Source organism: Myotis daubentonii, chromosome 11, assembly GCF_963259705.1.
Source record: "Myotis daubentonii chromosome 11, mMyoDau2.1, whole genome shotgun sequence".
NCBI lineage: Eukaryota > Metazoa > Chordata > Mammalia > Chiroptera > Vespertilionidae > Myotis > Myotis daubentonii.
Window position 1 is genome coordinate 65,227,999 of NC_081850.1, and position 25,691 is coordinate 65,253,689.

The window sequence follows — 25,691 nt, forward strand, 5'->3', positions numbered from 1 at the left end:
AAGAAATACGAATGAAAGTTACCACTGTGTACCGCTTTTTGCTAGTCAGATTTTTTTTAAAAAAATGGCTACATTCAAAGCCTGGGGAATAATTTCTTTAATTTACTTCTGCTGTGTGGTTATTATCTCCATAGGGTTGACTTTTCCAGTTTTCAGCTTCGCCTGACTTATTACAGGAACAATAAACATTTCACAGTCAGCGACCGGACGCAGGAGGCGGCCCGCCGGGCTGGCTGCTCTGGCCCGCGGCGCCGCTGGGCCGGGGACCTGGGGCTCGGCGATGGGTGTGGGCGAGGGGGTGCGCCCCAGGCCGCGCAGAGTGGGGTGCGCCGTGGGGACCACAACTCCCAGGCGCCCGCGCGCCCGGCTCGCCACAACCACGTGACCGCCAGGCCCAAGTCACAATCGCGGCAGCTGCTGGACGGACTCGGGCCCGGGAGTCCGGAGCGGGCAGGTCGGTGCCCAGCGCACCCCCAGCGCGCTCACCATGGAGGTGAGTCTGGGCGCCGCCGAGAGGAGCGGACGCGGGGTAGGCGGCTGGGGCCGGGCCCCTCGAGCAGCAGTGCCCGGCACCCCGAGGCGCCCGCCGCCCCTGGCCAAGGGCTGGTGAAGGGGGTGTGTTGGAAGCACTGTCAACAGCGAGAACACGGTTGGGGAGACGCGAGAGGTAGGGCTGGAGGTGGCTTTGGGTTTTATTTGTCCCTCCTGCTGGGGGTCGGTCCGACTGAACGAGGGGTTGTGGAGCTCCAGCTGTGGAGCAGCTGAGGGTGGGGGCGCAGTGGGCGAAGACAGGCGAGTCCGGGGATCACCTGCCTAGGGCGCACTGCCTTGGGGTGACTCCGGGAAGGCTCGCAGGAGGAGGGGAGCCCGGTGCATTACAACCTGTGACCGGGCGCACACTTTCGGGCACAGGTTCGTGGTCTGATTCGTGTGTGTGTGTGTGTGTGTGTGTGTGTGTGTGTGTGTGTGTGTGTGTGTGTGTATTGGGAGTTGGGGGGGAGAGACAGCAACCAGACCCAGATCCTTTCCAACCTCCCGACACTTGCAGAAATAGCGTTTCAGACAAACTGGGGTTTTTTTTGTGTGTGGTTTCTTTTGTTTGTTTGTTTGTTTTTGGTAGAGTTCGCCTGGGCTGGAGAGGATGACAGCTTGTGAGAGACCCTTTGGTCTTTGAAAAAACCATCTCGTTTTCTTCCTCCGTGAAGAAGGCGACACAGATCATTTAGTCAAACGCCCTCCCCCACCGCCTGCCGGTTCTCTAAAAGGAGAAATAGATGGGAAGGGCTTGTGGAAAGTTCCCCCGCCAGCCCCAGCCGCAGGCAGGACAGGGACCTTGACGTCCCCCTTACACTCTCTGGTTTCTACATGAGGGAGCTTTTCTCAGAGTGTAGCTAACTCCTGACGAGAAAACACAGACCAAAACAAGTCCCCGGATTGCTCTCTCCACCACAGCCGCTCCCTACCCAGGGTGGGGCGCTGACTACAACACAGATAAAAGTCAAACCCAGCTGCAGGAGGTTGAGATTCCTCCTAAAAGTGAAAGAGATTAGAGCCCTGCCCCCTGCACGCCGACCGCAGTGTGCTGTGGGGCCCACGTCATGCAGATTTGAAACTTTTCCTGCAGTGAAAAGGCGAGGGTGCGTGAGGCTTTGTCCCTCCTGAGCCCCTCACTCCCAGGTGAGGCACAACCAGACCCTTGGGTGGGCACTTCCAGGTTGGAACATACTGGACGGTCTGTCTTCCCCTGACTGCCTCCTGCTCTTCCTGCTTCAGCAGGTGTCCTAGCCACCTGCCTCCCTAGCGGGGTTCCGTGTCTCCAGGGGGTTTTGTCCCCAGCACTCCCCAGAAGGCCTCCCTCTCGCTGACTACATACACCAGTGGTTCTCAACCTTCCTACTGCCGAAACCCTTTAATACAGTTCCTCATGTTGTGGTGACCCCCAACCATAGAATTATTTTTGTTGCTACTTCATTATTGTAGTGTTGCTACTGTTATGAATCGTAATGTAAATATCTGATATGTAGGATGTATTTTCATTGTTACAAATTGAACATAATGAAAGCATAGTGATTAATCACAAAAACAATATGTAATTATATATGTGTTTTCCGATGGTCTTAGGCGACCCCTGTGAAAGGGTCGTTCGACCCCCAAAGGGGTCGTGACCCACAGGCTGAGAACCGCTGACATACACCATCGTAATGACCTGTTCACGTCCCTCTGCCCTAATAGACCAATAGCTTCGTGAGGGCCAAGGACTTGTCTCACCCATCCCTGTATCTCCAGTCTCTGCACCCCTAGCACTACCAAAGTAAATGTTTGTTGGTTGAATTAATTTCACTGTTTGTGGGTGTTCAGGTCTAGCCATCTGGGGCAGCTGAGAGAGCTGGCCCAGGCCCAAGGATGATAGAAGGAACGCAGTTAGGGAAGTTCACTGACTAGCCACTGGGAGCATTCCAGTCGTGCCAACTCCTTGATCAAGTGAACTCAGAGAAGGAGGGCCACCTCCTCCCCTACCCCCTCAGCAGGGACTGTGCCTGGGGCGTCTGCTAAATTGAATGCAACTCCAGCATAAATGGAATTTCACAGGATTGTTTGTACCTGTGCGTGTTTGCATATCTTTTGGGAACATTTTGCCATGTCAACAAATATGCTTTTTGAAATCTTAATAAGGGATATCTCTGCATGGGGCTCAAATGATTTTTACTTTCTTTTGGGTACTGTTTCAGCTTTTTACATTGAACAAGTACCACTTTCAAATTAGGGGGATAAAAAGCTAGTTTTATTTTTCAGTTCTTCAACCTGATTTTTAAAAACCTGCCTAGGTTCCGTTTCCTTTTGATGAGGTCTTGAGTAAGTCCCTTCCCCTCCTGGACTCAGTTTCCCCATCTGGAAATGAGATGTGGGAGCGAGGAGCTAGAGTTGGACCAGATCAGTGTTTTTCAGCAAAGCTCAGGCCCCTCTCTCCTCTACACCCTGTGTTTTATATAGTGGAGTTATAAGGAAGATTTTTTAAAATATGTTTTTTAAATATGTTTTTATTGATTTTTAGAGAGGGATTGCTAGAAACCTGGATGAGAAAAATATTCATTAGCTGTCTCCTGCACGCCCCTTACTGGGGATTGAGCCCAAAACCTGGGTATGTGCTTTGACCAGGAATGGAACTTGTGACCTCTTGGTTCATGGATCGATACTCAACCACTGAGCCACACCATAAGGAAGATTTTATTTGTCAATGTTCCCTTTTATTTGCCAATTGGGGGGAGGGGGGGCATTGAAAACCACGGGCCAAAAAAAAAAACTCTCTGAGAAAATAAATAAAATAGATTTAAAAGTTCTCATCACAAGAAAAAAAATAATTATAACTATGTATGGTGATGAATGTTAACTCTTATATTGTGGTGATTATTTTGCAATTCATACATACATTGAATCATTATGTATACCTGAAAATAATATAATAATATATGTCAATTATATCTCAATGAAAAAAAAACTCTCTGTGGATACTTCTAGCTCTGACATTTGAGGGTTCTAATATTTGGCCATTGTCTTAGAAGGGAAAGGCCCAGCTCAGCCAGGATCTCCTTAGCGGGATGAACACTGAATGTTTGCAGAGCTACTGCTTCTGGCTGTGACTAGAGGGGAACTTCCCTTCTCTGAGAGGATGAACCTAATTGATCCATCTGGCTTTCATCTTGCCAAACACAGCCATTAAGCCTGGTGTGGCCACTTGGAATCACCGTCCAGTTCCCAGCCCGTAGCACAGGCAGCATGGTTACTGGAATGCACCAGCTTGGCACCTAACTAGATCGGGCTGGAATCCCAGCTCGGCCAAGTTAATGGGTCTAATTGTCCCTGTCACACAGAGCACTGCTGTGAAATGAGATAATGTATGAAAAGCCCTGATGCCACCTGGAACAGAGGGAGGCCCAGGTGCTCTTTGAGGAGAGCATTCAGACAGGCACTACTGCATGTTCATTGCTTCTACCTTCATTGTTTCCGTAAGACTGTGAGCTCATGGAGGACAGACCCATTGACCTTTGTCCATAACGTTGACCATAGAATTGGGCTCAGCAAATGTTTAGGGAACTAGTGGAGAGATGTGGAGTACAGATTGAAGACAGCTGCCCATTGGCCCCTCCACGATACACACCACTGGAGCAGATGGCGTGGCCCTGGGAGTAAGAAGCCGTTGTTCCTCAGACTGGCGCCTCCCATTGGGTTTGGAGGGCACTGGAGGGACATCTCAGCCTGATCCGAGAGCACTGTGCCCTGGATGGCCCAGTGGGGATGGGCACCCCACACCTCACTTCTACCTGGAGCAGGGCCAGCTCAGTTATGGCTGTGCTGCTGACCCACCGCAGGACCTTGGGCAAGTCCCTGCCCTGTGTGGCCACAGTTGGCCCGGATGATCATGGGCCCTCTAGCACTTAAGTGCCATGACACCATTTTTCTGGGTCTTTAGAAGAGAATGCTGGAGAGTACTAGGGACCACAATTTCCATTGCCCTAGGCCCCCTGTGATGCAGACTCCCTTCTCTTTCAGATGCATTTCTTCTTCTCAGATAAGGTGGTGCTTCTGTTTGATTTCTGGAATGTCCACAGCCCTGCAGGTAAGCATTGGGAAGCCTTCCAGCTTCAGGCAAGGGAGAACCTGGGTTCTCTTTATTGGTATAAGTCTGACTCCTCTCGCATAAACATCGAGTGGGAACTTTGCATTTATGATTCTGTTTGCAACCACTGCCTTTCAGATTGCAAAGGGCTCCATTTTCTCACTGATCCTCACAAAGGCCCAGAGCAGCGGTTCTCAACCTGTGGGTCGCGACCCCTTTGGTGGTCGAACGACCCTTTCACAGGGGGTGCCTAAGACCATCCTGCATATCAGATATTTACATTATGATTCATAAAAGTAGCAACATTACAGTGAGGAAGTAGCAATGAAAATAATTTTATAGTTGGGTCACAACATGAGGAACTGTATTTAAAGGGCCAGAAGGTTGAGAACCACTGGCCCAGAGAGAGGCCAGGGATGCAGTTTTCCCCTCTATTACAGGGAAGGAACTGAAGGTAGATTTAAAGTTTTGAGCACACAAAACACAGAATTTGTTCTTTTTTATTATTTATTAATTATTGCATTACTAAAGGCCCAATGCAAAGGCTCAGCCCTCGCAGCCCAGGCTTCGTCCGGAAGGTCATTCAGCTGTTCAGTCTAATTAGCATATTAGCTCTTCATTATATAGGATTTTCCATATGAACTGGAAACCTACTTTTGCTCCACCCTATATTTTGTATCCCTAGATTTTGTATCCCTAGAAGGCTCTTCAGGGTATTGCTAACAGAGGCTGCTCTGGGGAGAAGAATTGGAGTTTGGGAGACTGGGCTGGGAAAAAGACTTACTTTTCACTGCAAACCCTTTTGCACTGTTTGAATTTATTACCATGTGTGTAATTACTTGTAATTTTATATTTTAAAAACCTGCCTCTTTCGGAGATGATTTCCTCCTGGGAGCCCAATAAAGTCCTATTGTACAATAGAAGTAGGAATTAGCAATTAATTTTACACAGCAGCTCTAATAAGCACTTAACGTTTTGGTAAAATAATTTATTGGGGTTTCCCATTATTATGAAAGTAATACACACAGTAGAAACTTTGGAAAATTACTTGAGACTAAAACCCTCCTATATCTGAATTTGCTGAGATCATTATGCTTTGTTGTAAATCTTTCCTTCCTCCAGACTTCTCTGTGTACTGCACTTAGACAGGACCTTGCTGTACTGCTCTTCCCTTAACAAGAAGTCCTGATAGATTTGTGCCGCCTACTGGGGGAGCAGCTGGGGGCGGTGGTGTATGGCTTCACTCTCGGCCCTGGCTTTTTCAGGCAGATACTCTTCTTGATCTCAGAGCCACAGTCCAGTGGGCCAACCCTACCAAGAAAGGAGTGGAAGGGGAAAGACACAGTGCAGAAGCTCTGAGCCCAAAGGGGGTGGGAAGAAGCTGCAAGACAGGGAGATGGAGTGGACTCAGAGGGGATGGGTGGAGGTGCTTTCTGCCACCTGACAGGTCCCTGGGAAGCTGCGGGGAGGGGAGCAGTGCTTGCCTGGCCAGGTCTCTGTAACTCTGCATCCTTTGACAGGCATGGCCCTTTCTGTGTTGGTGATCCTGCTCCTGGCTGTGCTGTATGAAAGCATCAAGTTTGGCAAAGCCAAGCTACTCCACCAGAGCCTGGTGAGCATGCCCACCTCCACCAGCCAGCAGCGCGAGGAGACAGACCAGGGTTCTTCTTCAAGCTCAGAGTTACCCCCAGTCAGCAGACCCCGCCTCAGGTAACAGGCACGGGGTGTGGGAAATGGGCAGAATACCCACCTTCACCTGGAGCGGTGGGGTGGGCCCAGAGGACATTAACCCCAAGGCGCAGAAAGGAAAGGGAGGCCTCAGGAAGGACGGGGACTTGTCAAAGTGCTCAGTTATTAAGTAGCGAGGTGAACTACAGCCCAGATCTCCAGCTGCCCAGGCCAGAACTCGCTGTATGAACGGCCACTCGGGAGGCTCGGCACTCTGGTACAGGCCTCAGTCTAGCAACAGGGGTGTCCACCCAGCCCTCCCCTAAATCTCATTAGGCTCCCTCAGGTCACTAAGGCTTACAAACCCAGGATGGGATCTGCAGCTGTCCCCACAAATGGTTAAGAACTGCTGTCAGCAATGTATCCACATTGGTGGGGGAGCAAGCAGCCTCTCTGTCCTGTCCTTTCGTCCCTTCCCATCCTGCTAGGGCAACCATTTGGGATCCCAATTCTTACCATTGTAACACTGCTCTTACCATTGCAACACTGCTCCCCACCACAGATTCAGAGGGGAAAAGCCACACTGATACAAATGACCTTATATTATCTCTACCAGACATGATAGATTACATATCTCATTTTCCCTTTTGGCCTAGGATTCCAGAAAGCTCAGAACTAAGTAGAGAAGTGATTGTCCCAGGCTCCTTGGACAAGTCCCTCTCTATCAGTGATTTCTGATATGTCTCTTTAAAAAGAAACCTCTCCTGGGTTCCACATACAAATTACAAATAAGCTGGTTCTGTAATCTCTCCCTACTTCCTGATACCAACCCCTGGCTGTCAGCTCGTTACCGACATTAACTTGTCTCTCCTTTTGATCTAGGTGGTTCTTGTGTCACTTTGGCCAGTCTCTAATCCACATCGCTCAGGTGGTCATTGGCTACTTCATAATGCTGGCGGTCATGTCCTACAACGCCTGGATTTTCCTTGGCGTGGTCCTGGGCTCGGCTGTGGGCTACTACCTAGCCTACCCGTTGCTCCGCATAGATTAGCTGGCAAGGGCTGTGCAGGCACTGAGGGCTGGAGGAAGCTGAGGCTCCCTCTTCCAGACATTGTACTTCCAGGCCTGAGCCTCCTTTTGCTTTGAGGGATGTTCCTTGCCTCACTCGTCGCTCCTAGAAACTTTCAGCTGAAGCCAGCACTCGCTCCCTGGAGTTCAGATGCCATTGCAGCCACCTCTCCCAGACAGCCCAGGCCTGGTCTTGTGCCTTAGAATGGAGAGAACAGAACCCAGGGGCTTATCTGTGACTCAAAACTTAAGAATTTCCAAAGATCTTCAAGACAGGGAGATGGGTTCTGGGTGAAGGACGTGGAACCCAGGTACCCTTTGCTCTCCTGCTCTGTGCCTTACCCACAGGAGCATCTTCCATTGGACTTCCTGACCCCCTCTGTCTTTGGGGGACAGAGACCAAGCTGGCTCCTTTTCTCACCCTTCTGCCTTGGGAACCTGTGAAGATTCTCTTCTATGGGTCATGCCGATTGATTTTTCACTTTTTCCCACTGAACTCTTGGTTAGCAATTTTGCACATTAATACAAAACAAAATTTTTAATGAAATGGTTTCGTTTTATTCATGATGGATGGCAGCATCTGCTGGGACCTGTTTCCCTTTCTTGGCGGGAGAGTGGCAGTAGGTAAAAGTAGATAAAAGCAGGACTGTGATCAAGGCTCCTGTGGACAGAGCTCCTCCCACAGTCTGCACTGCTGGCGGGAGGAAGACAGTCCAATGGCTTTAGGTGCCTGGGGGCTCTTCATGGCCTTAATGCCTCCTTTTATCCGATCCTCCTTTTACGCAGAACAGATAACTGCACTGAACAATACTTAATTTTTATTTATTTATTATGTACTGCTCACCCATAACAAACACGATTCATTCACTTAAAATACTGAGTAAGTCATGGGGGACGGGGAGGATTGACTGAAGATGCAATAAGCAGTCAAACCAAAGCATCACACTTGTAGAGTGAGACGGGAATCTCCAGATATTGGAACCTCGTCACTTTACAGAGAAGGAAACAAGACCCAGGGAGAGAAAAGCACTGCTGTGACTGTAACGGCTACGCTCAGGTGCCTCTGGGCTAGATGCAAGATGGTCTTAAGCTTTGGGAATTAAAAAAGAAATGCATTTTAATAAATATATATTTTTAATTAGTGTGTGACTCATCTTGTTTCTCCTTACTCAAACAGCACCCGTAACCCTTACAACTGCAGGAGCGGAGGGAGCAAATGGAGCAGGTAGTAGGGCTAAGGACTGAGTGTCCATCTGCTATGAAGACAACCCTGTGCTCAGGGAAGCCCAGCCCCGAAACACTGGGCCCGCAGGCAGGCCTCCACAATACCAGCCTGGTCAACAGTCATTCTTCTTTTTTTCAATCCTCACCTGAGGATATGTTTATTGATTTTAGAGAGAGTGGAAGGGGGGAGAGATTTCGATCAGTTGCCCCCAGGATGTGCCTCGACCGGGGATTGAACCTGCAACCTAGGTATGTGCCCTGACCAGGAACCAAACTCAAAACCTTTTGGTGTACGGGATGATGCTCCAACCAACTGAGCCACCTAGACAGGGCAACAGTCATGCTTTTGTTCATGTAACAGAGATCGGGTGCCATGAGAAAAACAGTAACTGTAACATGGACTATAAATACCTGTGTTGGCACAATTATTACCACCTTCTTTCCCTGAGGGCAGAAGCAAAAAATATATCAAAACCAAGATTAAATTTACAATAAGAAGTAACTCTAACATAGTACAGTATGTGATGCCTTCAGTACACTCCCCACACTTGCAGGGAATTGGAAAGCTGCTGCTGTCACAGCAGGTGTAAGATTTCCAAAGTCCAGTGTAGTCTTGCTGATGGAGCTTCACACATCCATTTATATGTCCTGACCAGCTGGGCTCTCTCCTCAGTTTGCAACCTGCCAGTTTGATACAGTATCTTTACAATAAGTGGCAGAGCCAGACGGCCTGCCTGCCTCTCTAAGTGGGGATAACAGTGTCTTCTGCAAGGGTTGCTAGAGATGGGACAGTGTATAAAGTGCTCAACAACAGTGTCTGTTGTAACCAGGGCTGGTCAACGGTAGATCTCACTGCCGCCCAGCCCCGCGTGTGAGAGCAGGTTCCCAGCTGTCATCACAGAGGATGACCTCAGGCCAGGTAAAGTGGATTTCAGGTTCCTGTCTTATCAACATTTAAAATCAGGCATCTTTATTAAAATTATTCTACTTTTTGAAGACTGGTTGCATGGTCCTGGAAAGATCTTCGAAGAAGTAAAAATACTTTCTCGCCCCTGTTTTCTTCATTGGTCTGGGCCCTGAGTTCAGGGGGAATGGAAGCTGCTCTCAAAGTGAAGTCTCTCAGGGGCCTTGAGGGATGGAATGTAGGACCTGCCACCTTCTCTGCATGACTTCCTAGGTGGACCAAACACGCAGGCGCGAGTGGATGACAGGACTGGTGCTCAGTAGCCACCATGCCCTAAGCCTTAATGCAGCTGGGATGAGCAGGGACAGCGGAGGGTGACTTTGTTCTGAAAGCCTCACGTCCCAGGGTTAGGTACCAAAGGGAGTATGTCACCATGGTTTTATGCACATTAACTGACCCAGATCTGTTACAACCTCTACCCTCAGAGTCTCAGAGAGGAGCACAGACAGCCCTTAGAACCAAATTCAATTTCTCCCCAAGAGCTTGAGTCAAGTTTGATTATATATATTTATTTTTGTTTGGTTAATTTCAAAGATTTAAGGCAGAGAAAGGTAATGTGCCAGGAGTGCAGGCAAGGCTGTTAACTGGGGTTTAGAAGGTGTAACGCACCCTTGGTTCTACCAGGGAGACTGCACCCCAGGCGCCAGGTCCTATTGCTGGGGCACAGTTGAGTGTTGGGAGGCAGATGGAGGAGGCCTGCCCACAGCAGTCTGAGTTAGTGAAGAGAATAAAAGGCTTGGGAGGACAGGACTCTTGTAGGTAACTGACTGGAGGGGAGCCTACCAGCCCTTCCTTCAAATGGGACTCTGAGGCAGGACCAGGTCGGCTGCTGACAACCCCAGCATTCTGACGACTGGCTCACACTCCTCTTCACCCAGCCAGGTGGGGGCTCAGAAGTTAGCTAACTCAGATGATCTGAGTTACTGTCCTAGAATGCTCACCTTCACCTCACCCTGTGGCTCACCGAGACCCAGGGCTGGCTGTGCAAAATCATGCTTAGGGAAGGTTCAGTAGAGAAACCTCTGTATCAGTTTCCTGGGTCTTCACCCCAGCCAGTCAATGTCATCGTCATCATCATCATCTCCAAAAAGGGGTGTTGGGGGCGGGCGTCCCTTCATGCTCTGACAAAACAGGAAAAAGGAGTCAGTCCTCACTTGTTCCTGCACCAGCGGGGCTTCCCGCCTGTGTGAGGTGAAGTGAGTCAACATCCGTCGGAATAAAGGTTGGAAAGAAGGAAGTTGGTTAGAGTTTTACTAAAAGGACCAACCCTGAGGCCAGCATACCTAGGCTTCCAGATAAAGCTGAGACAAGCAGGCAGAGAAGGGAGAAAAATCTTTCAACAGAAACGAGAAGACCAACTTTGTTTGGCTAATTTTGTCATTTATTTGTGAAATACATGTATTGATTTGACAGGTTTTCGCTCATGCAGTAACAACATATTTCGTGTGGAGAAAGAAGGGTTGAAGGGGAGAGATGAAGTAGGAGAAGAAACAGAGCAGAGCGGCCTTAAGGGAGGAGAGGCTGCAGGAGGGTGAAGGGAGGTTGGCAGGAATGCAATCACACTTGAAAAAATGATGCTGTGGCCTAAGGTGGCCTGTCTGGCTCTGAACATGGCCCCATCCTTTGAGAGAGTTGAATTTAGAGGTATGGCCATATTACTAGGTGGGGAATCCCAAGTGATGAAGCAAGCCTAGAACGCAGGGCCACAGCCTCCCACTCCCCTGGTCTCACTGGCCCCTCTTCCACTCTCTCTGACCAGGAAGAGGGTAAGGGGAATTCACAGGCCACAGAGGAAACGCCCCCCACTTTTCATGACTTGAGCTCCCGGCCTTTTCCTTCTGCATTGCCAAGAAACAGGTCCTATGGGGGTAGCAGGGATTGATACTGGAGACAGACACAAACTGAGTATTCTCTACCAAGGTACTTTCTGCTCCAGTGAGCTACTCTGACCCAGAATCTGTCTTCACAGGGCCAGCCAAAGGGTCAGAGGTCCATCCCCACCACAGACTAATGGACCTTGTCCCTCTCTCTGGGCATCAATCAAGTGATCTCCAAACCCTGCCAGTACAGGGTTTTAACATGGGGCTCACCGCTTCAGTTTTGTTCCGGCTAAAATTCTGGCTCTATGTTTACCAGTTCTATCACCCTGGGCCAGCTCTATAGCCTGGGACATGCCACTTAATCTTCCCGAGCCTCGGTCCTCTTTTCTATAAAATGGGATAAAAGTGCAGACCTCCCTGGATTAGCAGAAGATTAAATGAGAATGTCTGAGAAGTAGTTTTCAGAATACCCAGGAAATAGAAGTTGCTACTAATAAAGTGTTAATATCAATACCAATAATATACTGCTTATAATATACTAGTAATATAGTTGGGATAATAAAATATTCCAACTATATTTAGGGCAGTCACTTGGAATATGCAATTGGTATTTTGGTTCCTTTTTTTTTAAAGTACAGAATTTGTATTCAGAATTCTCAAATGAAAGTTTAATTCTTGGAAAGAAGGGTTAATGGGAGGAACTGGGGCACATTTCCCAAAGGAACGCAGGCAGGAGGAAAGGGCTGTGGTACACGAGAGCTGGACCCCAGCTCTGTCACTGCCATTTTCCCAAGGTTCTGGCAAAAGGGAGAACGCACCCTGGCTGATACAGGAGGGGAGAGAATTTGCCCCCATTCACCTCATTTTCTGTTCCTGGGATAGGCTGAGGCTAAAGCTGACCTGTGCTCCACCCCACGTTTCACTCTAGTAAATTCCCACGGCAGCAGTCAGAATGTCCCAGGGACAGGCACGGCTGCCTCAGCAGCGCAGTGGGGACAGCAGATGCAGGAACCGGGCTCTGACCAGGCCCCATCAGCCACTCGCCCTCCTGGCCTCTACTCGGGAGCTCTGTAGCTCGAGGCTATGCCTCAGTACTTAACCCATTTTCTGCCCAGGAATCTTGTGAGGACACAAGGCAGCAGGCTGGGTGTGGGCCGAGGAAGCAGAGAATGCTCAGAAACTGGTGGTCATAGGAGGAGCTTGAGGGTTTAGTCCTAGCTCTGCCATTAAGTCATTCTGTGGCTTCAGGTAAATAAATCATCTGTCTGAGCCGCAGTCTCTTTGTCTATGAACAAGGGTGCCAGACATGACAATCTTCAAAGTCCTCTCCAATTCTTAAATATAAATAATACCCTAGCGGATTTGAGAAAACCTGAGGCATTAGCATCCTAATATAGTTCTAATCAGCCCCACTTTCCTCACTTACAGTGAAAACCATTCCTGCCTGGAGAGAGATTGTGGCCTTTGTTCAAGAGTAAAGTGGTACCTGACCATCCCCATTATGCTTACAGAGCTGCCCCCTCCCCGCCCCCCGCCCGCTCCCACAGGGCCCTGCACACAGAGCCCAGGGAGTGGGCCACCAACAGACTCCATTTCTCTTCTCAGAGCCAGTGGGGAAGAGCCCCCGGGTAATGGTGTGAGGACTTGGCAGTGTGTGGGATCTCCTTACCACCTCATCTTCATCCTCCTCCTCAGACTGTGCTTTGGACTTTGGAACTTTCAGAGTTGCCCCTTTAAATAGTTCATCCTCTTCATCCCCAGAGAGACTGAAAGAAAAATCAAGAAAATCAAGTCACAGAAAATGTTCCTGCACTAGACACAGTGCCCACAGGCTCTGGGGTAAGAATCCGACTGCTGTGGTAACCACCCAGGAATTCCTCCCACACTGGCCTCCTAGCACTCGTGACTCTCTCCATAACCTACAGGCTGAGAGAACTTTTAAAGCTAATAAATCAGAGCAAGTCACTCTTCTGCTTCAATCCCTTTAACCACTTTTCACTGTACTTATAAAGTCCAAACTTCTAGCAGTAACACAAAATCTCCTATGACCTAGTTTCCCAACATCAGCTTACCAGCCCTCTCCTACGACTGGGCCTTCTTTTAGTTCCTGTGTCACATCCCCTCCGTCCGCAGAGCCTTTGCATGGGCTGTTCTTGCCTTCTGCAATCTCTTCCTCACACTCTTGGCGTGGAAGTCCCCTTCCCATCCTTCAGATCTCAGTTTAAATGTTACCTTCTCAAAATCCATCCCGAACCACCCCACCTAAAGTAGAATAACTCGCCCTTTATTTTCTATTATACACCCAGTTTCTTTTTTTCAGTACTTATACTTTCATAACAGTCCCCACTGGACAGTAAGCTCCTTATCTTAAGAACCAAATCTGCTTTGCCTACCACACTATCACAGGGCTTACAGGGCCTTTTATAGTAGGCATCACTGAATACATATATGAATGCATGAATGAATGAAAAAGTGATTTAGTCCATCAGTCAGTCTCTGAGGGATGAACGGCCAGCTCTGGAAACACCAGCGACAACCTTGCAGCCACCTTGTCCCTGAAACTGCTCAAGGGGACATACCTGGAATGCTGAGAAGAGTGGTTGGGTCCAAGCGCTGCCCCTGCAGCTACAGAACCTGCTTCTGTGCTTGACAGCTCCTTGGAGGGACCAGCAGAACTAGTGACATCTTCCTCTTTCTTGAACTCTGGAGGCTGAGGCTCTCCTCCTGGACTTTCAGGCTCCAAGGACAGTGGGTCGTCCCCCTTTTTAGGGTCTAAAGTCAGGGACAGTCTCGTGGAGCTTTCTCGCTCCCCAACACAGGCATTTCCCAATGGGCTGGCAGCAAGTGTCTCCTCAAACTCAGAGTCCACAGTTATAGGGCCCGGAGGCTCAGGGGGAACTGAAGTCGGGGGCCCCAGAGCTCTGTGAGGGGGGATGCAAGCCAGTATGGGTGGGAGCGAATCATCTTTTATCTCTGCGAGCACCTCTGCTTCTGTGGACTTCCCTTCCCTTCTCTGTGCATCCTCCTGGGGGGTGAGGAGGGCCTGAGGAGGCAATGGGCCAGCTTCCTTGACTACCTGCTCCGTCTGCACCAAGGGGGACTCCTGCCTCTCCCTACTCAGGGGTGCTTGAGACGGCTCAGAACTGGCTGAGACCGACTGCTCCTGGGAAGGGCTCTGAGGTTGCTCTTCTTCTTGTTCTTCCTCGTCTTCATTGCTGCTCTCTCCCGTCTCTGGTTCGTGTTGGTTTAGCAGCTGAAGAGTCACCATCTGTTCAAAAGCCAAGGAGATTATCACTGCGGGGAATGAGCAGGCACTCCTAGTTCTTCAGACCTTATAAACACAACTGGTCATCTAGTTCAAATGGCTTTGCTTCTTCCTCTCACAGGAAGCAGCCCCTATCTGTCCAGACAAAAGTCATTCCAGGCATCCAAATTGATGACGAACAGTCTTGAATCATTTTTTTTTTATTATTGCTTAAAGTATTACAAAGGGTATTACATATGTCTCCTTTTTTCCCCCACCCTTTGAATCATTTTTTATTCACGACCCCTTAGAACAGTGGTTCTCAACCTTGACTGCACATTAGAATCACCTGGGAATCTTTTTAAAATCCTGATTTCTGGGCCTCATCCTCCAGAAATTCTGTTTCTTTGTTACTAATGTTGTGGCCCCACCCCATAACAAAGAAACAGAATTTCCGGAGGATGAGGCCCAGAAATCAGGATTTTAAAAAGATTCGCAAGTGATTCTAATGTGCAGCCAAGGTTGAGAACCACTGCCATAGAAGGTACTTAAGCAATGAGATCCCCATTTCAGTGCAACAATCTGCAGTTGGCTGTACCTTGATGGTATTCATGATGGTCCCCAGGATGGTCCTGCCATTATATGATTCTTCTAGCTCAAACTCTCCCCGCAGGGACTGGAACACCTGGTTCATAATCTTCTTGACCTGAATGAAGATGTGAGGGGAGAAAACAGTACCAAAATGTATGCTGCACAAATCAAGGGATGAGGAATGCATATAAATTCCAGAGGGTTTGGAAGGCTAAAATGAAGCTTTCATAGAACTCTACAGCAGGACACAACTGGTCATGAACTCAGAGACTGAGGCAGTCACTATGCAGAGGGAAATACCAAACAATGAGCAGCCCTTGACAAAAGAGTTATCAAGGATGGCTAAGCTATGCCCAAGACAGCTCACAGACCATCTATTATTGCCTCCCTCCCACTGTGACCCCCACGAGAGCTCTGTGGGCTCCAGGATTAGTGGCTAGTGGGTGCTGGGCATACTCCCCACTTTTCTCCTGTGATTTAGGGGCACTTCCTGTATTTGTCAAAAATTCAGGATAGGGCCCTCAGGTTTTACCACAAAAGTGAGAGGTTCCAAAGGGTTAACTTATACTTAAGTCAGATAAAAGGTGCATCACTAAAGCTAAAAAAGAAGTTATCAACACAACAAATGGGCCACATTCTTTCTGAATGCTTGGTATGACATAGTTTGCTTCTTCAAAGTACCAGCTCACCTTCTCTGATGAGTCAGTGGCAACTTCAACCCCAGACATCTGCGACTTATTTTTCTCTATTTCCTTTTGCTCTGTCAGGGTTGTGACTTGGGCCTGGAGGGCTAAACACTGCAAAAGAGACAGACTGTGCTTGTGGGCTGGACTACCAGATGGGAAATTCAGGAAACCCAGTGGGAGGATCGTCCTAAGCATCAAGTGTCAACCTCAGGTAGGTCTGCTGGTGTCCACACCCTCCACCCCTACACCATGCCTGCTGACTCAGAGCATCTACTTCCTCATCACTTAATCTCATCTCACAACTTCACCTCCTCTTTCCCAACAAGGTCACTTGCCTTGCTCCTAATCAGGTCAGGAATATAATGAAAAAAGGAGCTTATAAGTTTAGTCACATAGACATGTGAACACTGGACAATAAAAGCAACCTATTCACCTACAAGACTGCATTCATCATCTCTGAGTCTAAGATTTTCAATTGGATACTTTAAAGAAAGAAACTGACCTCTAGATATGGGGACCTGCATGCCGTGACTCTAAGCCATCTCCTAGCTCTCTCTCTCCCTCTCATTTTTATGCCAAGATGATTTCACCACATCCAAGCTCCATCGTATCTCGGTGCTTTTTTCCAGAATGTTATGTTGCCTCTTCACTTTACCAAAGCTACTTGACCTTCTTGGCTCTTCTCCCCTGGGTACCTCCTCTCTGGGCCTCATAGAACTTAATGCTCACCTTTGTTGCTCTATTGTCTCCCTTTCTTTTCTTTGAGATTCTAGAGGGCCAAGTTCTTTGTAAGCCTTTTCCCTACCAGTGTCTGGAACACAACTGGTACTCAATAAATACTCGCTTAATAAAAAGATCAAATATTAATGAAAAACATGCTTAGAATACTAGTGCTGCTTTTTCTTTTAGTAGGTCACTCATCTGCCATCCCAAATAAATGCGAAATATTACCGTGGAGAGTTGAACAAGTGTGATTTCGTTTTTAAGCTATTGGCATCTTTAGGCTCAAAAGAAACAACAAGACTCAGACAACCTGTTTGTCTCCTATACCTGGGCTGCCTAAGCTGTTTGGCCCCGGGGAAAACGCCTACCTTTTCCTGCAGCTGGAGCAGCTTCTGCTGGCTGGCATCTCTCTGTGCACACACCTCCTGATACTGTTGCAGGTGTTCGTCCTTGGCGGAGGCCAACAGGTGTTCACATTTTGCTTCCCACTGGGTCTGCAGCTCAGCCTGTACTAGAGACAGCTGCCAAGAAAATGCAATCACTGTATCCTGGGGGTCCAGTTGCATCCAGAGAAGCCCATCTTTTGTAAGGCAAAAGAATAAGCTAATAACCGCTCACCTGCCTGCCTGCCTGATTGCCCCTAACAACTCTGCCTGCCTGCCTGTTCGCTCCTAACCCCTCTGCCTGCCTGCCTGATGCCCCTAACCACTGTGCCTACCTGCCTGATACCCCCAACTGCTCCCCTGCCTGCCTGATCGCCCCTAACTGCCTCTGCCTGCCTGCCTGACTGCCCCTAACTGTTCTCCCCTGCTGGACTGATAGCCCCTAACTGCCTCTACCTCAGCCCCTGTCACCGTGGCTTTGTCCGGAAGTTGTCCGGAAGTTTTCCAGATGACGTCTGGAAGACGTCCGGTCTAATTGGCATATTAACCTTTAATTAGTATAGGTTATTGTACTATTTATTTGTATTATTTGTCTTTTTATTTTGTTATTATTTTGTATTCTTACTTATGATTTATCTTTTAGATGATAGCTGGCAACTTAACCTACTTTTGCCCACCCCTGTATCTGGATTGCGTTCTCCCATCTTTCTCCAAAGTGAGAGCACTGACTATGAGAAATGTCATCATAAAGGATAAGGAAACTAGAAACTTTTCTGAGCCCTTCATGCCTTCCTTTTATTTCCAAATTACCTGCTGTTTCCTATTACCTGCTCTGAAGCTGCTTGGTCTGTGGACACACGAGCCTTTTTCAAGAGCTGTCGAAGTTTGTCCAATTCCTCCTGGTATGACTTGCGAATTTCATCCATCTCCTCCTCAGCCTGACAGCGCTCTTGAGCTGACTTCTTTTTCCTTTCTGAGAGGTTCTTAGGAACAAGAGAACTATCATCAGCTCTAGCTGTTTAACAGAGGATAAATGGAGATGTGGCAATGGTGACTGACCTCAATGAGTCCTTACTTCATTTCTAAAAACAATGCATTTTTTAGTTATTTTTCCCTATGTATTTACCATTCTTGGCTACTGGGGGGTTGGGAAAATTGGAACAAGGAGAAAAACAAGAGGTTTAACTACAATTGTATTAAGAGGTGGGGAATATCCCAACAGTGAAGTGGAGACTTTCACGCCCAATTGGTAAGAAAATAAATGGGTATACTCTCTTAGGTGGTGATTTGGCAGTCTTGTGCAAAGATTTCAAAATATGCACACCCAGAAATTCCACAAACTATAATTTATCTTAAGGAAATGATAAATCATGTTCATAAAGACTGTGTGCTACAAGGATCTATAATAATAAAAAACTGAAAACATCCACAAAATCAGAATTAATTGGTTAAAAAAACAAACACACTGATAAAAATCATAGAAGAAACTAAAAAATGGAGCCTAAAGATTTATCCTCTAAAAGGCACTAGGCCAAAAGGGCTTTCTTTACTAGAGAGTTTTACTGAAACTTCAGTAATAGTTTGTTCTTTTTATATTTAAACCATTCCAGAAAATAGAGAAGACAGAAATTTGCCTACTTTGTTCAACGGGGTTGAAATTACCCTGATATTAAAATTTTAACACAACAAAAGATACTATAAAGTTTAAAAACAGAAAACTAGAAAAATAATTGTGGCATCTATAACTGGCAAAGGATTAATACCCTTAATAGTGTTTACAAATCAAATATTATAATAGAAAAGAGGGCAAAGGAAAGAGGGCACAGAAAAAAACAAATAGGTATTAAATATATGAAAGCTTTACTACTAACAAAAATACATGTTAAAACAAGATAGCATATGTCACCTATCTGACTATAAAGATTAGAAAAACTTGATATATGCAGGTTTGAAAAAGGGATGGAGAAATGGTTTACGCACATAGTGCTGGAAATGTAAGCCAGCCCACTCTACTTTCTGATAACTTAGCAATATTTATTTTAAAACTTTAGATGTGTAGCATTTCCTCTGATCCAGCAATTCTAATCAAACCATCTATTTTATGGGGGGAACGCTCAAATAAATTTGCGAAAATAGTTATATAGTACAAGGATGTCCAAAGTGGCAATGCTTGAAAGAGAAACATAAATATCCATCAATAGGTGAATAGTGAAGTAAATTATGGTACCACCTCATAGCAGACTATGCAGCAGTTAAAAAGAATGAGAAAGTTCTCATTGTTATTAGTACAATGTCCACAATGTTGTGAAAAAGCATTAAATACGACCCCATTATTGTTAAAACATGATCATCAGTGTAGCTATGTGTATGCAGGTATAAGTGAGTGTGTGTGTGTGTGTGTGTGTGTGTGTGTTTTATACACACAGAAAACAACCCAGAAGGACACACTGTGTATAGCTACCTCTAACATATGAGATTAGATAGGGGGAAAAGAAAAATTTTATTTTTTAAGATAAAATTTATTTTAATTTTATACTCTTCTGTCTCATTTGAATACTATTGTAATCTTTAAAAGGAAAGTAAAAAGGTGTATTAAACAGCTAATCCTGGCCACTGGGGTTCAACAGAGAAAGTTCAGTTTTAAAACTTACCTTTTCCAGAGACTCCTTCTCAGCTCGAAGGTCAGCCAGCTCTTCCTCCAGCGCTGTCACCTTGAGTTCCAGTTGCTTCCGGCTTTGCTTTTCACTTTTGAATCTGGACTGTGCTTGCTCAGAGGTTTCTTGGAGCTCTGGGATGTAACAGCAGAGACACTTAGCTGCAGAACCAGAGCTACAGCATGCTATACAGCATCCCAGAAGCTTCTGAGAAGCTGCATTCTGTGATCTCCCAATCCTACCACACAAGCATCTTTGCCTCAGTCCTTTCAGTTGTCACCTCACTGACCAGCCATAGATTCATCAAGCCATACAGTGACTTCTCCACTAACCCGTACAAAACGGGAAAGTTCCAAGCAGTTAGAGGCCACCTTAAAAGTGTATCACTCCCACAATTCCATTACAGCCATTGTCTTAGCACGTTAGCCAGATCTGTTTGGTATTGGTCCAGCCCTTTCTCACTGGCTGGGTAAAGTATTTTCAAGTTTCTTGGTAGCTGGGATATTCTACCAAAAGTTTGCTTTCAAAATATGCCTTCTCAAATAAAGCTATTTGAAATATCTCTTAAAAATGTAATGCATCATTTATTTTGTTTAGAAAACTTTTGAGACCCTATGGAACTCTTAAGGTAATTGTCATAGGGCACCACAAAAGCAGAAAAGAAGTTATCTGTATGACATTTAAATCTAAGCCTATCTCTCATGTGCACCCAGGTTATGATCTAAAAGAAAAGGGATTTATCTTTAAGATATCACTGTACCAACTGACAGCACTGGTTTTTTTAGCTACCAGGCAGTGAAGTTTGCTTCTTTCCCACTCTGCGGCTGCTCCAGCTCACCCACTGGTCCCATCTGTGTCTTCCACATTTGTTTCTATACACTGAGGTGGATACATCAATATGCTGGTCTTCCCAAATCTTGTACCCAAGTCACCATGGCTTGAGCACTACCTTTGTGCCACCTTTGAGCACTGAATTAACACTAATTTGAAGGAAAGGCCTTTACAAATATGAGCGAGACACCATCCTTGCCCTCTAGGGGCTTGCATTCTAGAGGGGAAAACATACATGTAAATAGTGCTGATCAAAGGCAACATGTGAGAATGGTTGTAATGATGCCTGAGGAAAAAATTTTTTTAAAAAGATCAAATATTGTAGGGAAAAAACAAGGAAATCTCCTGAAAGAGGCAGATTTTAAGGGAAAAAATGGGAACAAATATTGGTGAAGGTGGGCACACCAAGTCCAGAGGACAGCATGGATACAAAGCAAGACAAGAACTACAGATGTGCTGAAGAGTAGAGCCAGGATGAACTGAGCAGCATAATGGGAAATAAGCCAAGACGGAGGGGCCCTGAGTGCTGGCTAAAGAGCTGCAATCTATTCTCCAGGAAACAGGCAACCAGTACAGGAAGCATCTCTTTCAAAAACTTCCACTGTCAAGAGTTAGAGCAACTCTAACGTCCAGGCCTACAAGGCCAATTGTAAGTCCAAAGATACTGAAGACCAACACTTAGCTCAAATAAAGCGGAACTGTGGCCACTGGTCAATTCTACACGCATAGTCAGTTCTTTTGTTGTCCTTTATGTAGGTTTATACTGGCCCACCTTAATTTTTGGCTCAGTCTTCACAAACTTCATGAGCATTATGCCAAAGGTATTGAGAGGAAGGAAATAGTTTAATTCCTTAAGTTTAAATGGTCAGAGTCCCAGCCCTCTCTACACAGGACACACCTGAGAGCTCGGCCTGCAGTTTGGTGAGTTGGCCCCGGAAGAGGTCTGTCTCCTTCAAGCTTTCTGTCAGCTGCATCTGTAGCTCTGTTTCTTTCTTTTGGTGAGCAGTCATTTTCAGCTGCAGGTGAGAGACCTGTGCAGTGGCTGCTGCTAACTCTTCCGTCACCTTGGCCTAAAGAGTAACAAAGTATGACGTAACTTTAAAATGGGTGTTCTTTGTCTCTAAGTGATGACCCAACCTCACATACTCTATGCTGACTGCACTGGTAGAAAGGGAGCTAATCCCACCTTCAATCTGCATTGAACTAAAATCAGACCTTCAAATGTACAAAGTGTCTGACTCAGGAATTCCCTTGAAGAAATGTGTCCTTAGGAAATACTTTGGAAGATTACAAAAATGTTGCTACAAGGATGTTTGATGTAGCATTGTATGTAGTTGGAAAAGAATGAAAAGATAAAATGCTCAAAAATGAGCTTAATTAAGCAAAGTATGACAATTATCCTGAATGGTGTTGTCAAAGAATATTAATAGCACTGGATACAGTCACAACCTATTGGTAAACATCACCAATCTGATACATGAAAAAAAGGTATTCCTACCATTTCCTAACTTTTCTACATGTATTTTTTTAAATAAAAAAGGAAATTTAGAAATTTAAACTGAATGTCTTCAATGGCAATCAACTATAATTTCTCCCCTGTGGTACTGGACTACCAGTTGTACTATAATGTAAAGATCAGCCCCATGAGAGTTACTGCTTTGGGGGTTCTTAGAAAAACAGAGCTAATAAAAGAAGGGAATGCTTCAACTTTTGACTGTTTGATGTATGTTAAATGGTGCTCTGCACTAGACAAACGGAAGTAAAATATTGGTTGCAAAATCTAATCTGGAAAACCCTCTAATGATATTCTGTGTATTAAGAGTGATAAAGAAAATTATGATGAAAAGAATGTCAATAAATAGGAATGGTAAAAACAAGTGACAAATACCACCTTAATCTCACCTGAACTGGTGTGCTCCTATAAAAATTAGAAATGAGCTAACAGGAAGGGCAGTAAATGGTTGCTCTTCTCATGACTAGTCTTGCTTTCTGGACAGCAATGTAGTCATGGGGTTGAACCATCTCCCCTGCACTATCATACTGTTCTTATACTTTACATGCATTTTTACAGTTGTCTACTTTCTTATCAACAGAATAAATTTAGTTTGTAATAAGCTGTATAATTCATAAATTACTAAGATCAGTGATTGCTTCTGAGTCAACTTATTGCAAAATATATTACCTAACAGATATCTGGATGATGGACATATTAAAATCTACTGGAAGATTTCTAGTTCTCTTCCCAATGAGAGCAAAAATTCTGTTGAAAAGCACACAGGTAATTACGTACACAGTACCACTCCTGAGCTCTACACATCCTGATCTGGGCTTTTCTCTCCCCAGTGACTTTACCTTCTCTTGTTCAGCATGCAATACCCTTGCCTGTGTGTTTTCTGTGGCTGTTTGAAGTGAGTTGTTCCTCTTCTCCATCATCAGGTTACTCTGCTCAACATACCTATGAAATAAGTAGGGAAAAAGAAAACATTTAGCAAGCATCGAATGTATTCCAGGTGTAACACACATTCAGTCCTCACAACATTGCTCTCTACCTTCATGAACAATATAAAAGCTTTTTCTTTCCCTGAGAGCTGCAATCAAGTTTGGAGTCAGGAACCTGGGCTGGAGGTGAACTGCTTTGAATTTGCATAATGAAGAGAAGAGAAATTGGAAGGGGGTGTGTTGTGGTGAAGGGGATGAGAAGGCAAAAGAGACTGGAGTAAGAAGGCTGCAAGAGGGAAGAAAAGAAAGCCCCTCCCTGCCCCCCTTCCATGTGAGAGACAAGAGACATGAAGAAGAAAAATATGGGAGAATGATTTTTTTAAGTGAAACATTATATGCCATGACATGTATTCCTGACCCACCTTCAAATCTTCAAAAGGATCTAGAAAAATTATAAAATGCTTGGAAATCAGTGAGGTTCTGGTTGATTAAATAGATTCAACCTACACAGAGGAGGAAGAGTTGATATCAGTTTTCTAAGTATTAGCATCACTTTTATGGAAACTAGGGCCAGTAGGAATAAACACAATACCTAAAGCAGATAACGAAGAGCAGAGCTGGGATTCAAGCACAGGTCTGCCTCACATCACAGCCTACTGAGCTCTTTCTACTGAAACACCTCTCAGAAAACAAGCAATAATTCACATGACAGGCAGGAAACAGTAGTAGGAGAAATACAGATAAATTGCCCTAAACAGATGTGTTTATTTAACTTGGGCATTTACAAATTAAACCCTTCTGTCCATCCTAGCTAGTGCCCCGTACCTGTCATTACCTCTGATTTCGTTCAATTAGTTCACTAATCTTGTCATTCTGTTCTTCTATGCGGCTGCTCTTTTCAAGGATCTCTTGCTTCAATCTTTCATTTTCCTGGATTCAAAATGTATGATGTATATCTTAAGTTTTTAAGAGAAAAGTGCCAGATAAAAGGAATCAACTTGGACAGCAATGTTACATATTTTGAGGTAAAAAACTTACATAATACTTAAAACAACTTACACCTGAGGAATACAAATCACTATGCCCAATAGATTAAACATATAAATGGCTATAAAATAAAGCAAAATTCTGAAATATGCTCAAAGAGAAATGTTTCCTCTTAACTATATAGTGATGTCACTTGGACCTAATTAAGCCGTAATGGATTTTCCAGAATTTCCCACCTCAGTGTGGCATTTATCACATGCTCTCCATTTCCGGAGTGGAGGTTTTAAAGGGTAGTAAGTCTTGGGAGAGAACAGGGCAAGACTCCAGGCTATGCTCTGTTCCTGATCACCTTACCTGAATAATTCGCTGGATGTTGCTCATGATCATTCTTGTTTCCATTGTAACCGACACGCTAGGAATGAGCAAGGAATTGCCAGCACTATGCTTCTGTAGCTCTTCAACCTTCAAAAGGGGTGCAGAACGACTTTGTGAGAAAATTTTAAGTGGAGAAATATAACATACCCAAGATAGAATCCCTTTTTTGAGGGGGCTAATGAGTTTCTGAGACAATCTCTAATATAAACTAGAGCTTTCTTCTGCTAACTGGATCCCAAAATAATAAATATCCTCTAGGGAAATAGCTACTATGAACACAGGAAACCAAGAAAGAGTTTACCTACAGCCCGGGTTGCTCCCTATGGGTACCCCTGCTTGTATCCATTTCCAACATAGTCCCCGACCTGACAGGCACCTTGGTCATGAGGTAATCCATTTTATCAGCCACTTTGCTGACTGCCATTCGAATTTCAGTGTTATGCTGTCGGGCTTCAGTCATGAGAAATGAAGCCATGTCACCAGATCCTAAACAGAAAGAAGTAAAAAAGAAACTTATGAAACTGGAATAGAGGACATTTTATGAGGAAAAGCCATCAGCAGAGGAAAGAAAGAAACATTTCTAAACACCAGAAAATCCTGTACTGACACTTCAGGAGAAGATGTAGAGCAGACAGACCCAAAAGGCTGCTAACAATAACCAGGTTATGCTCCTGCAAAATGCACCAGGGGATACAGCTTGGTCCAAGGGCACAAGTAGGCTCACTTCCGTCTGCAATAGCACTAGCAGCTCAGATTGTTTCTCCATTCATCCAATTGCGTGCCAGGTACCAGGGATACAACAATTAATAAAACATGGTCCTACCCCAGGCAAGCTCACAGTCTGGTGGGCAGAGACTCTCATGTAAACAGATCATTACAACAGGATGTACAAAAGGACCACAGAGAAAATCAAGATTAACTATTTGGTGACACACAGACACAATCATGTCTCTTGAAGGAGAGGAGGGAGGGATGGTAACTATAAAGAGGAGATGACAGATTTCATGGTTTCTTGGATGGAGAAGGGACAGGGCTTCTAGACAAAGGTTGCATCCAGGAAACCCATAAATTATGTTGTAGGATATACTTGTTCTTCCAACCACTATCCTAATAGCAAAGATGATCATTACACAAAAGACAAGCTTCAGAGCAAGAAGGTAGAACACCATCCCAGCTGTTTACATTTTATTTTGTTTTGTTTTATACACTAGACAACCACACTTGTACATGCATACAAGATACCTGAAAAGTTACCTAAGTAACTGTTAAAAACAGTTTCCTACGATCAGGGGGTTTTAATGATGGAGGACAGTACTTTTCACATTTGTGTTATTTGGACTTTTAATAAAAGTATATTATTTTCATAATTTAAAAATTTTAACAGATCAGCTTTCACCTGAGATACTGAACATCCACAAA

At 45.5% G+C, this 25,691-nt stretch overlaps 2 protein-coding genes across 12 annotated transcripts in view; one reads left to right on the forward strand and one right to left on the reverse strand.

The window, feature by feature from the left end:
• The first annotated feature begins 208 nt into the window (after positions 1 to 208).
• Positions 209 to 19,755, forward strand: SLC31A2 (solute carrier family 31 member 2). Of its 4 annotated transcripts, XM_059657718.1 has the most exons (5): positions 209 to 529; positions 4,549 to 4,615; positions 6,136 to 6,325; positions 13,121 to 13,198; positions 19,647 to 19,755. In XM_059657718.1, exons 1-4 carry the CDS (start codon positions 488 to 490, stop codon positions 13,173 to 13,175), a joined length of 354 nt encoding a protein of 117 aa, XP_059513701.1. In that variant the 5' UTR covers positions 209 to 487; the 3' UTR covers positions 13,176 to 13,198; positions 19,647 to 19,755. The 4 variants fall into 4 exon arrangements, with proteins under 4 accessions (XP_059513701.1, XP_059513698.1, XP_059513699.1 ...); XM_059657715.1 differs by lacking the exons at positions 13,121 to 13,198; positions 19,647 to 19,755 and adding an exon at positions 7,166 to 8,493 and having other exon boundaries at positions 240 to 529; XM_059657716.1 differs by lacking the exons at positions 13,121 to 13,198; positions 19,647 to 19,755 and adding an exon at positions 7,166 to 8,493 and having other exon boundaries at positions 258 to 493.
• Positions 10,028 to 25,691, reverse strand: part of FKBP15 (FKBP prolyl isomerase family member 15) — a 56,150-nt gene continuing 40,486 nt past the window's right edge. For 6 of the 8 annotated variants that reach the window (XM_059657704.1, XM_059657706.1, XM_059657701.1 and 3 more), the window contains 13 exons: positions 24,649 to 24,758; positions 24,252 to 24,359; positions 23,746 to 23,840; positions 22,824 to 22,926; positions 21,370 to 21,541; positions 19,638 to 19,774; positions 17,814 to 17,969; positions 16,972 to 17,124; positions 15,884 to 15,991; positions 15,202 to 15,309; positions 13,939 to 14,627; positions 13,029 to 13,125; positions 10,028 to 10,660 (listed from right to left, as the gene is read on the reverse strand). In XM_059657704.1, coding sequence (XP_059513687.1) covers positions 10,583 to 10,660; positions 13,029 to 13,125; positions 13,939 to 14,627; positions 15,202 to 15,309; positions 15,884 to 15,991; positions 16,972 to 17,124; positions 17,814 to 17,969; positions 19,638 to 19,774; positions 21,370 to 21,541; positions 22,824 to 22,926; positions 23,746 to 23,840; positions 24,252 to 24,359; positions 24,649 to 24,758 — 2,114 coding nt within the window. In that variant the 3' untranslated portion in view covers positions 10,028 to 10,582. The remainder of the gene's footprint in view (positions 10,661 to 13,028; positions 13,126 to 13,938; positions 14,628 to 15,201; positions 15,310 to 15,883; positions 15,992 to 16,971; positions 17,125 to 17,813; positions 17,970 to 19,637; positions 19,775 to 21,369; positions 21,542 to 22,823; positions 22,927 to 23,745; positions 23,841 to 24,251; positions 24,360 to 24,648; positions 24,759 to 25,691) is intronic. The other 2 variants (XM_059657702.1, XM_059657703.1) reach the window with 2 other exon arrangements.

Excerpts from the sequence above, each read along its gene's own strand:
- SLC31A2 (XM_059657715.1), top strand. The coding sequence starts at position 488 with ATGGAGGTGAGTCTGGGCGCCGCCGAGAGGAGCGGACGCGGG. Across the intron at positions 530-4,548 it reads CCGAGAGGAGCGGACGCGGG|ATGCATTTCTTCTTCTCAGA; the intron begins GTAGGCGGCTGG and ends CTTCTCTTTCAG. Across the intron at positions 4,616-6,135 it reads GAATGTCCACAGCCCTGCAG|GCATGGCCCTTTCTGTGTTG; the intron begins GTAAGCATTGGG and ends ATCCTTTGACAG.